The 12,425-nt window shown below is 42.8% G+C and overlaps 1 protein-coding gene across 1 annotated transcript in view; it reads right to left on the reverse strand.

The window, feature by feature from the left end:
• The window catches only part of Cenpf (centromere protein F), a 46,997-nt gene extending 38,480 nt beyond the window's left edge, over positions 1 to 8,517 (reverse strand). Inside the window, exons 1-7 of the mRNA XM_057770857.1 lie at positions 8,458 to 8,517; positions 6,395 to 6,587; positions 5,225 to 5,421; positions 4,041 to 4,162; positions 3,577 to 3,668; positions 1,269 to 1,560; positions 9 to 211 (exon numbers count right to left, since the gene is read on the reverse strand). Coding sequence (XP_057626840.1) covers positions 9 to 211; positions 1,269 to 1,560; positions 3,577 to 3,668; positions 4,041 to 4,162; positions 5,225 to 5,421; positions 6,395 to 6,556 — 1,068 coding nt within the window. The 5' untranslated portion in view covers positions 6,557 to 6,587; positions 8,458 to 8,517. The remainder of the gene's footprint in view (positions 1 to 8; positions 212 to 1,268; positions 1,561 to 3,576; positions 3,669 to 4,040; positions 4,163 to 5,224; positions 5,422 to 6,394; positions 6,588 to 8,457) is intronic.
• Positions 8,518 to 12,425: the final 3,908 nt, after the last annotated feature.

Genomic DNA, 12,425 nt, shown 5'->3' on the forward strand with positions numbered 1-12,425 from the left:
TCAAGTACCTTAGTTGCTGCCTGGTCATACTGTGCTGTGGTTCTCACTAGTTCATCCCTGGTTTCGTTCAAAAGTTTCTCTTTTTCAATTAATTCCACTTTCGTTTTCTCGAGCTGTAGTTGTAACTCTTGAAATTTATTCGCTTGGCCTTTCATTTCCTTTTCTTGTCCTTGCAGGCGTAGTTCCAACTCATTCATCTTGCTTTTTAGGTCTAAAAGCACAAAAAACATTCCAATTTAGATACACAAAGACATACATATACTCACAAAATGTTCACAACTTATTTATTTTACCTACTCTTAAATCTTTGGTGAGATAACTCTAATGTACATTAAATTAGATTTAATGTAGAAACTACATTAATTGGATTTAACTTCAACAGTCGGCATTCCCATTGACATGTATATTTAACTACCCTATTGAAAGCAGAGAAATACATCTTCTTGTGTCTTCACGGAGGAGCAGAGCAAGCAGCACCTTATGGAGGTGTAGTGCTTACCAAAAGCAATGCCCTGTGTAAAGTTATCACTTGACTTTAGACACTAGACATTATTATTTGCTTTATGCCTATGTCAATGCAAACTTGTGCTAGGCAGAGAGATGCTCACCTTCCTACAGTACCTGGGAGCTTTGCCTCCACTGAAGATCAAGACAGTGCAAACCTCTTATACTGCCAAATTAACAACCATATTCCTCCCTTTCCCTGCACACATAGTCCTGGCTCCAATGGCATTGGCAGTGTGACAGCTCTCACCAGCAAGCACTGATGATGACTCTCAATACATCACAGCCCTGGAAATCATCATAGTCCAAAGAGTAGATTCCAAAACACCACCTGGTATGCTTGGCTGTTAGCTGTAGCATGGTAAATCAGCCAAGGTTACAGGTTTGCTCCCATATGGACAGCCTGGCATGCCACACCTCTGGCCAAGGCTGCTCAGACCACAGGCCCATTCTAAGTGTCTCAACAGAGCCAGGTGAGAAACATGAAGAGTGCAGACTTGTAACCAACCTACTCACTTTGCTTGTGAGAAAATAAGTCAACGCCTCTCAGACTACTTTAACAGCTCACAGTGCCATGTTTTCAATATAAATACAAGTTCATTCCAAAACTGTCATGTCATTTGTCATTACAGAAATGGAAAGTTTCACAACATGAGTCTGGAAAGTGAACTACCAATGTGTCTAACAAAATATACAATGCACATCCCAAACTGAAATGATCTAGGAAAACCTCCATTTAAACTAAATTTATGTCAGAAAGTTACCTTGATTCTGGGCCTTAACCTGCTCCAGAAGCTGAGTATTGGGATTGTCACTGCTGCTGCAATCTCTTTTCCCTATCTTCTCTATCTGCAGATTTGATCTGTCAGGAGTCACTTCTTCTTCCCCCCAGAAGTGAGAAGCAGAGGCATCTCTCTTAAGCGGGGTCTTCAGAGAGCTAGATGAAAAGTGACTCGGGGTCTTTTCCTGTTGCCAAGAAAATACTGATGAAGAAGCCTGATGTCTTGCAATGTCCCGGTGATTCATGGTGGCTTGGGGAACAGGCTGGCTCACTTTCTGTAAAAATAAAAGTCCTTTAAAATCTCAATTTTCTTTTTAATTTATCTTTTTACCCCCCAGTGATAGGGATCAAACCCAGGGCCCTGAGCATGATCGGTAATCACAGTACTGTAGACCTATATCCCCCAACCTAGAAATCTCAATATTTAGGGCTATTTCTTTTCAGACAAAACACAAAACCACAACTCCATGACGATGATGCTTGAACAGCATACTAATATTGAATGCTAACCAGGTGTAGGGCATCATAAATCCCAAGACCCAGTAGTACAATGTCTTAACAGTCAGACTTCTCATCACTGAAGAACAAGCAATAAATACCAACTGAGGTGCCATCAATTCATAAGGGTTAAATCTTGGTACTACGTACCATTATTCACCTTCATCTTAAATTCTAAAATTGGATTTCCTTTGCCCAGGTACTTTTACACTAAGTATCAACCTACAGAACTGTCACAAATCTCACATTTCATTATCTGGTAATGCAGTCCAGAAACATCATGTGGATGTTTTATAATCAACACTTGCATGTTGTGGTAATTCTATAGCAAGCACTTTTCTGAACACTGGAGACGTTCAATGATTATAGGATTCACATTCCTTATAGAGCAGAACAAGCACCAAATGATAAAGCACATGTCTCTAGAACAAGTTGAAGAATCTTACTTTTATTTATCTTGGTAAATAGTGCCTTTGGTACAACAGTCCTGGTGACCTCAAAGCAAGGTTTAAGGATGTGTAAAGAAACAGGTACCTTTTGATCCTCAATATTTAGTTACATACTTATAAATTCTACCTTAAGCTATTTGAATTGTGTCATCTCACCAAATTTCTGTTTGGCAGTAATGTACCACTGATACCAAACTAAGCTGTTTTGGGAGGCTTCTATTGTTGTTACTGTTTTAGAAAATGACGTAACATGCACAGCACTGGTGAAGGAGTCTTCCAGATCAGATGTGAAGGTGGCCTCTAAAGTAGCACAGGTTTTGAAATCCTACATTTTCACCCACTTCTCTGCTTAGTGACCCATCTCAAAACTAGAGTTTATACCTAAGGGTACAGCAGAGTGACTATGTGCCAGCATACATGAAACCCTAGATTCCATCCACGACACAGCAGAGTGGGTATTGTGCCAGCATACATGAAGCCTGAGATTCCATTCACGACACAGCATAAAGCAAGTTTAGTGGCATACACCTGTGATCCCAATACTGTGCGAATAAGGAAGGTGGTTCAGAACTTCAAGGCAATCCTCCTCAGCAACATGGTAAGTTTGAGGCCAGTCTAAGACAGGAGACTGTCTCAAAACACAAAACAAACAAAAAACCTACTGGCAACTATCTAAATGAAACGGGACACTGTGTTGCCAACATTCTCCTCTGAAGTGAGAATTTTACCAATAAACTCACAGTTCTTATAGTAACTGCCTTCCATCAGAGGAGTAAGCCAGCAAGTATCAGGACAAAAGAATAATTCCCTAGTTCTTCTCTCTCCAAATACAGTCCTTATTCTCAGGGTTAATAAAGAATTGGTGCCCCATGAACATTTAATATTTGTAGATAAAACTAACCTCACCTAGTGTCTTTACCTTTTGTTTCAAGACAAAGTCTTAATGTAAGTCAGGATGGCTTAGAACTCAAGATTCTTCTGCCTCAGTCTCTTCAGTGCTAAGATCACAAGCATATTCTACAATGTCCAGTTTTTTCCCATCTAGCTTTATTTATTTGTGTATGTATGCAAAGGATAACTTTGGGGAGTCAGTTTTCTCCTTCCCACATGGGGTTCCAAAGATTGAACCTATAGTCAGGTTCGCAAAGCAAGTGCTTTTTCCTGCTGAGCCATTTTGCTACCCCTATTTTAAAACAAGCAAAAATAATCACCAACAATGAGCCCTGTAGTTTTTCTCAATGTGAGAGAAATATACCAGCCCTAGACAAGGCAGATCACTCTTCTTTGCTACAGAAAAGGGTCTCTATAGATGCATCTTCTTCTGCAGGAACCACATGAACTTACTTTAGCATGCAAAGTTTTAACCTCTGCCTCTAATCTTTTCCGTTCTTCAACTTCTTTATTATATTTTTCTTTTAGATCTTCGTATGCGGAACCTAAACACAGACAATCAAATAAAATTTTTATGTCAACTAATCATTTCATGAATGAACACATCAGCAATGATTGCACTAAGTCTTGAAATAAGTACCTTAATATGTAACAGAAGACTGAAACAACATATCAAGATCCTAATCACATTACTCAAACATGAAAATTAAGGTGTCTTCCATATTCTGAAACTTTTAAAACATACTGCAGAAGGTAAAATGTAAGGGTTACTGCTTACTCCTAACAGCTCAACATAATTCAACATGTAAACAAACGTGCAACTGGGGATATTTTTGAAATACCAAATTAAAAGCTGAATTCAAATATGGACTAATTCATTTCTCTTGAAGAATTTAAAACCAAATAAAAATCTTTACCGATATAAGACTGGCTTGGTGTGAGTGGAACTGTAGCAAGTTTCTGTGGTGTGCTGCACGGATTCAGAGAAACATCTACAGACTGTGCAGCCTGGCGGCTTCTTTCACGGTCAGAGTTACACCTGTTCAAAAGAACCCGAGATCAATAAGCTAGATGAAAGCAAAGGCTACAAAGCACAAATGCTATACATTCCCAGAGAACAAAGCGTATGCAAAACTTTGCCTCTAAGAATCCTTTTATCCAACAGACATTTAGTGAGACGTAAATTTTAAGCCAGATGTAAAATGTAGTACCCCTGTCATCAAAATATTATGAGGACCGATTATCATAAGTACTATAGCAGCAAAGAAGTATAGAGGACTGGGAATACAGTCCAAGCAAAATTTTTTTTTTTGCTTTTTCAAGACAGGGTTTCTCTGTGGTTTTGGAGCCTGTCCTGGAACTAGCTCTTGTAGGCCAGGCTGGTCTTGAACTCACAGAGATCTGCCTGCCTCTGCCTCCCAAGTGCTGGGATTAAAAGCGTGCGCCACCACCGCCCGGCAGTCCAAGCAAATTTTATGTTCCATCTAAATCAAAGAAAAACACAAAAGAGCTCAGAACTTCAGAAGCACAAGTTAAGTGATATTCTTAAAACATAGGTTGTAATTATGAAACCAGAGACATTAGTTATATCATTTCAAAACAAAAGAGCTGGGGTGGACAGGATGGTTCAGTAGGTAAAGGCATCTGTCACCAAGCCAGACCCGCTACCAAAAGCTGTCCAATGACTTCCACATATGTGCATGAACACACAAATAAATGTAATAAAAAATTTAGAGACTTAATATAGAGATATATGACATTTTTAAAAGATGTACAAACTAAGTCAACATAGCCAGCAAGAAAGGAATATGGCTAGAAATGGTATCCATCCATTTAGGGGCTCTTTTGTTCCATCCAGACAGAAATTATAGGTAGGCAAGTGAGGGCCTCTGGCAACTTTAGTTTCCCTGACTATTTGGCAAAAGCAAGGGGTGGCAACTGATGCCCTCTAGTGTTTGTCTTTCTGTACATTGGGACCCTTAGCCCTGCAAGTATTAACAACTCTGTGAGAGCCTAGTCCCTCACTCAGCCTTTGGCCAGGCTCTCAGCTGGGGGTCTGAGACACTGGGCACTGAAGTCCACACAAACATTACTCAGTTACCGCTTAAGTTCCTGTTCCAGTTTTTCTATTTGTTTTTTGCACGAGCTCAGTTGACCTTCTTGAAAATTCATTTGTGACTCCTTAACTTGAAGTTCATGAGAAATTTTCTGCCTTGTTTTCTCCAGATTTTCACATATTTCCATCAATCTTTGATTTTCCCTTTTCAGGTCTGCACCCTCTGTTTTTCCATCTTCAACCTAACAGAGATTGTAGACAAGAAAATAATTTTGTTGTGTACTTAGCAAGTATTATATGTAAGTCTGACTCTAAAACTAACTTTATGAGGCATGGTAGTAATAAACCTCACCCTGGGGTGGGGGAGGTGATGCTACAGAAACAAATTTAAATAATCAAAACATTGAGTGTATAGATAGAAAAGTTCTATAAAGTTACATACTATATTATCTTTTAACATCCCTTCAAGAATTTGAATATAAAGGGCTGGAGTGATGGCTCAGTGGATATGAGCAACTTGCTGCTCTGCAAAGGACCTGGGTTCAGTTCCTAGCACTCGTATGATATGGCTCAAAATTGTCTAGAACTCCAGTTCTATGGGATCTGATGCCCTTTTCTGAGCCCTTAAGCACTACACACATGGTGCACATACAATCAGGCGCACACAACACATACACACACGAAGAGAATTCTAATATAAGCCTTGTAACTTGTCCTAAACACTTCACTTTCAAGTTTCACTGAGGAATCCAGTTATTTTAAGAAAAGAACAAAAATAAAACCTTCCATGAACAAAACTATATTAGAAGCCATAATTGTACTACCACAGAGTTGGCTAACAGGTTGACTTTTTAAAGAAGTCTTATGTTTTCATTTAACTCCCTGAAGGGATGATGTTGAAAACACCAAAGTAAAAAGCTCACTGTCTGAGAGCTCTCTCCATCTGAACTGTAAAATACCATAACAGCTCAGATCTGAAGTTCAGACACTTGACCTTACTGCACAAGGCAAAAAAGCCATTTCCCAAACAGATGTTCAAATGAAATTAAACCCTAAATATCAGCAGGTGGGTAGCAATAAAGCCACAGATGAAGAAACCAGAGGCAATCTAAAATGTCTGAGGGAAAGATGATTATCACCTGGAGATGACAAGATCGCTTTTCTACAAGTGAACCAATCCAAAGGCAGCAAACTGCTTCAGAAAGTGATTGATACCTTCTGCCTCTGCTTCTGCAGTGCGGCTTCCAGAGAGTCAAGCTGAAACTGCCTCTGCTGCTTTTCTTTCTTCAGTTTGTCCAGCTGTCCTTCAAGCTCTTGAATTTTCTGAAGAGCTCTTGTAGGGAGACCTTCCTTCCATTCTTCCAATGCCCAGCTCATTCTGTTTATTTCTCAAGCATTCATAAATAAACTGAAAGGAATAAAGTCAGTTAAGGAAACTCAGAGATTATCTAGCATACTTATTTGGTTTCTCTTCATTTGTTATTTTTTCAGTTTTAAGCTCCTACATAGCTATGTGCTTTATTTAAACAAATGTTTTGCTGTAATGTTTCCAGGTGAAATAGCCCCTACCTAGATGAGAGGAAAGCACGCCATTATTTCACAGATGTTCTTTTCCTTCTTCACGCCACCATCACTCATCCTTTACACCCCTAGGCAGGCCTTTTCTGAAATCCCTAAACAGTGCAGTGCATCATTTCCAGTCAGTTTCTCACAAGATGCCCAGCTCTTTCCAGGCTGGTATTTGTTAAATTAATACACATACCAGCCAAGAGTGGATGCCAGGTTACTACAGAAGCGGTAAAGGTACACTCCAGTGGAACATACAGTGACACAAAGCACATTTCAGCAGCACCATTGTCACTTAAATAACACGCAACCTTAAGCCAATCACTCAGTTATTCTTTGTGTCCTGGTTTCCTCATTTGCAAAAGTTGGCAACATCCTAGATCATCGAAAGGGCATCTCCTAGTACATTTTTCGTACATATTAACTATTATGTCAGTTCGCCTATGATACAAAAAGAACCGCAGATTACTGCCTTCTGAGCCCCTTCTGTGCATGAATGTTCAAACAGTATCTAACTGTAAATATTCTGAAAAAACTATATCCAAAACATAAAGAGAAGCAAGGACCCTGACAGGGCGGGTATCAAGCCTTGAAAACTGTTTTTCCTGCCCAGGGGGGAAAGAAAGGGGGGGGTCCTGTCCCAGATCTCAGAAGACATCGGTAACTCCACAACAAACATCTCACAGGAACAAACATCTCACAGGAACAAACATCTCACAGGAACTGCTGAAAGGAATACTCAACGAACAAAGGACAATTTACAATTTACCCTGCTCTAAGATCTAAGAGATGCCTTGTCCATTTAAGAGTGGAGAGTACAATGCACCAAAAAGATCATGCACTAACTTGTTTTAACAATCCAGCCAGTCACCGAAATCATGAGAGTCAGACGCCACAGCCTTATCCGGGGGTGGAGGCGCAAGATTTAACCACAACAGTCGGGAGACAGAGACAGTCAGCTGAGTGCGAGGTCAGCCTGGTCTACAGAGCTAGTTTCAGGAAAGCCAGGACTACATCTCGAAAAGAGAGGGAAGGAAAGACGGAAAGACAGACAGACAGACAGACAGACAAAAAGTGGTGCACGCCAACAAGACAAGAGAGAACAGCCCAGAGACGAGAAACAAGCAAGGGAAACCGGCAGGCTGCTTTTCTAACTCAAAATTTCGCAAACAGCTACGTCACGTTTGCAGTCACACACGTACACTTTTTTTTTTTTTTTTTTTTTTTGGTTTTTCGAGACAGGGTTTCTCTATGCGATCGCCGAATCGCCAGGAGGTGCGGACAATCCAGGTCTGAGACATCTAAATCCTATCCCTGGAGCCACAGTAGTAAAACCAACAAATGGGAGAGGAGGTAAGACGAAACTCTGAGGCTCGCAGGGTCCGCATGGCAGACATTTACCCTGCGGTGAATTACAGCTATGGAGTAGCAGCGGAATAATTTTCTGGATGGCGGGGGAGGTCACCACGACTCGAGCAAGACGCGGAGGGCCCCGCGTCTGGCCCCCGAGGAGGCTCGGCCGGGTTACGGCGGCTGTTCTTCCTCACGCGCTAGTTATCCGGCCCGGCACCCAGGGGTGACCCTAAGCCGAGTGACGAGGAAGTTTCTAGAAGCCATGAGGGGCGGCGCGCCGCGGGCGGGGGTCTCCGGCCCGGGGAGGCGGCCGCGCGTGGGGCCGAACGGGGAGGCCGGGTTGAGAGGGAACTGCTCACCTGCGTCCCTCACAGAACGGGGCTCCGGGGTCCGTCAGCCCGGGGCTCCTCACCGCCGAGCGCCCGTCCTCACACGACGCCGCTCCTCGCCGTCCACCTCAGCGTCGTTCAAACTGCCCGCCGCCGCTGCCGCCGCCCCTCTTCCCCGCGCTCATTTCCGGTCCCGCCCAGCTCCCCTCCACGCCGATTGGTCGTTGGGATACGCCTCCGACTAATCCGCTCCCTCGAGCTCCGTGAGCCGCCTCTGATTGGCTCTTTTGGACAGCTGTTTGAAAACAAGCGTGGCCGCCGCGGAGCCTGCGCAGACGTCCGAGGCGCTGGCGTTGCCTAGAGACGGGCGCCTCGTGAGCTGAGCCGCCGGCCGCAGGCTGGAACAGGGTTCTATCGCCTGGCCGCTGGGCGAGCAGGGGAGGAGGATGAGGCCTGCGCTGCTGCCGCTGCTGCTGCCGGGTGGCTGCTCACACGGTCTCCGTAGGGCCAGGGCCCCCGGCTCGGCTCTCTGAGGCGAGCATCACTATGAAAGTTTTAAGTCAGCTGGCGCGCGCCTATCATGACAGCCTTGAGGATGTTCGGAGGACAGCCTGATCTGCGCATTACAGGACAGCCTGGGATATATACACGGTCCTTGTCAAAAATAAAATAAATAGCTGTACTGAGGCGCAGAATAACAAAATAATCTGAAAATGAATCTAGACGTGCATCCAAAATCTCACTTAACTGCTTACCTCTCACTCATATTTTCAAAATGAATATGAATCATTAGCTGGCTGAGAATTGAGGGGAAGACTTTCCATCAGACTCGGATATTCACAAGACCCTTAAAACTGAATGTACTCCAACCCTTTTATGAAGCCTAGGTTTGTGTGTGTGTGTTTCCATATTCAAAAATGAGCATCCTTTAATGTTTATACACAGTTTCTTAGTGTTTCTCCCTCATGGCATTTTCATGAATAACGTATGTCTCCTCTCCCCTAAAACCTAGTCTTTCCAGCTCGATTCCCCCTCCCTCACCCTGTGTGTGTGTGTCTGTGTGTGTGTCCTTGAAATTCATTCGGGTTGCTTACAGGAGCGTGGGTAAACTCAAGTTTTGTTTCTGACTAGTCTTCCCTCATCAGCCTTTATCTGTTAAGTTCTCCGTGACAGGTGAGATCCGTAAGCCCTTCCCCAACAGATAAGCCTCTACAGGTGGAACAAACTAGAAACTGCAGCTGACACGTTCCCCTCCATAAATTCCAAACTCCCTCTGTCCCCTTTACCTTCCATTGGACTATCCCTGCAGCTCAGCCTGCATCTGTGTCCCCTTTCCCTGAAATTGTCCTGATCCTTCAGTACCCAGTTCAAAGGCAGCTTTCTTCAGAAACCCTCCTGTTGGCTAGTCTCATGTCAACCTGAAACAAGCTAGAGTCATCTGAAAAGAGGGAGCTTCAATTGAGAAAAAAAATGACTCTGTAAGGCCCAGGTTTAAGGCATTTTCTTAACTAGTGATTGATGGGGGAGAGTCCAGCCCATGGTAGGAGGGGCCATCCCTGGGCTGGTGGTCCAGGGTTCTGTAAGAAAGCAGGCTGAGCAAGCCAATAAGGCGCACCTATACATGGCCTCGGCTCCTGTTTCCAGGATCCTGCCCTGCTTGAGTTCCTGTCCTGACTCCTTCAGTGATAAACAGTAATCATGAAGTGTAAGCTAAATAACCCCTTTCCTTCCCAGGTTGCTTTGGTGACGTTTCTTCATCGCAGCAATAGTCACCCAGACTAAGATAGCCACCCTATTCCCAACCACTCTTATTTGTTTTCTAGATCTTTCTCATAGCTTAGTTTTAAACTTTCACTTTTAGGGGTTTTCCATGTCTTAGATTTTGTTCCTCCAGATCAGACTCAAAAGTTCCTTTAGAATAAAATCCAATTCATCTTTGCCACCCCAGTGAAAACTCCCTTGTGCCTTTGCACATCGTAGTTTGTAAACCAGATCAACTTTGGAGTTAAAACTGCAATCTGGGGTTGGGGCTGATTCTCTGCCTTCCCTGAATCCTCAAGTAGAAGAAAACAGCCAGAAAGGAAGCCTTTGAGGGGCATTGCTGCCATCCGATTGCTTTCTGCTAGCTCTGGGATTTGAATCAATGTGACCACAACACCAGGTACTGTTCCACTGGTACTCACGATAATCACTCTGTTGTTTATTATTCAACTCAGGAAACAGAACTAGAAAAGCAATACAGGGTTTTTAAGTTTGGGTGCAAACTCTGCATTAATTAGCAGATGACTGTCTACCTACCACTGGATAGCCGAGTCTTGTGCTGCATTGTTTTATAGTAAGCAATTAAAATTTTCTGATACGAGGAAATTTATTCTAGAAGCTCTATAATATTTCTTGTCTTCAGTTGTTCAGGTATTTGGGGTGCTGGAAGTTTAAAGATGGGCCCCACCCAGTTAACAATATGTCCTTAGACAACCAGCTTTTGCCTCCTAGCTTTTATCATTGCCAGTCCCGTCTCAGAGATCCAAGTTGCCATCTGTGAACCACTCATCCACCACTTGCTTTCTATGACCAGCCCTCCCGTCTTTTCTTCTCCAGCTTAAACTGCAGCATTTGTCACCAAAACCAACCCCATTGCCCGGTTCCACCTCCCAGATGTGTGCATGCATCTGTGCAGTTGCTCTCGTGTTTCTTGGGAGCGCTACTGTGTGGACAGGGAGGGAAAAGACTCCTAAGACTGTGGATACTCGTGGAACGTGACTAATAACTCAGCCTCCATGTTACTCCCCAGAGATTGTTCCACCTCTTAGAATTTTTCCAACCTCGTTTAACTCTACCTTCATGCTCACCCTCCAGAGTGGAACTCATCTCATAGCTCACAGGGAATTTAAGATATCACACACAGAATTTCCTGTCACCCAAACAACCAAGGGAAACATTTCTATTTTGCCAGGTTCAACTGAGTTAGGTAGCACACTTTTCTCCGGAGTTCCCCTTCTTGATGATGCCTTCCAAATGATCTTAACTACTTCCACTTTCCTAGAATGCCTAAATATTTCCCTTTAAAAGGAAATATTTTTGAATTGGAGAGGTGGCTGAGCAGTTGAGCACACTTACTGCTCTTGCAGAAAACCTGGGTTCAGTAGCACCCAGCTGGTAGCTCACAGCCTCTTCTGACTCCACAGGCAGCGGGGATGCACAGGCATACATGCAGACGAAACACGCATGCACCTGTCCTCTCTGTTCCACCTTCCGCTTCTGTGATGGCGGTGTTTCTGCTTACATTGCATTTCTTCAGAGAATCATTAGGATAACTGTTACACACGTTCTAGTCAAAAGCACTTTTATATAAAGATGTGTCTCTCTGAATCATGGGGATAATATGGTTTATTTCAGCAACATCTTATTTTTTTTAATCTCATAGTTTTATCTATTTGAAGACTCAAGGCATTTCATAGTGAACACTTTTGCCCAAATAATTATGAGATTCTCTCTCCCACTACTGTCAATGTCCCAAGAACGCCACCCAGCTGGGTGATAGTGTGGTGATTTTGGTTTGCTTATTTGGGTTTTATTTAGAACCAATTGTTGGTATTGGGTAGAATATATTTTTCCATCTCAATTCCAACTTCTATGTGTCCATATGTTTTAGTTGTTTCTATTATAACAACACATTATTTTATTGTACTATACCCCTTTTATACATCAAGATCTTTTATCATAATAAATTTACACAAAACACACATATTTTATCTATGAGGTACAATGAATTTTAACAAGTGTATACACTTCTTTCAACATTTTTAAAGTCACAGTGCAAACATTTTTTGACATGACAGTGTCCCTTCCCCAGCTGTCTAGCCCCCACTTCGCAGAATCAGACAGTCACTGACTCCGTGGTCAGTAAGTAACAATTTACAGGACATTGCTGTTTCCTTTGGTTTCGGGAGACTGGAATTACACAAGATGCACTGTTTGAAGTCCGTTTCTTTCAGCAT

The sequence above is a fragment of the Chionomys nivalis genome, chromosome 5 (assembly GCF_950005125.1).
Source record: "Chionomys nivalis chromosome 5, mChiNiv1.1, whole genome shotgun sequence".
In the NCBI taxonomy this organism is placed as follows: Eukaryota; Metazoa; Chordata; class Mammalia; order Rodentia; family Cricetidae; genus Chionomys; species Chionomys nivalis.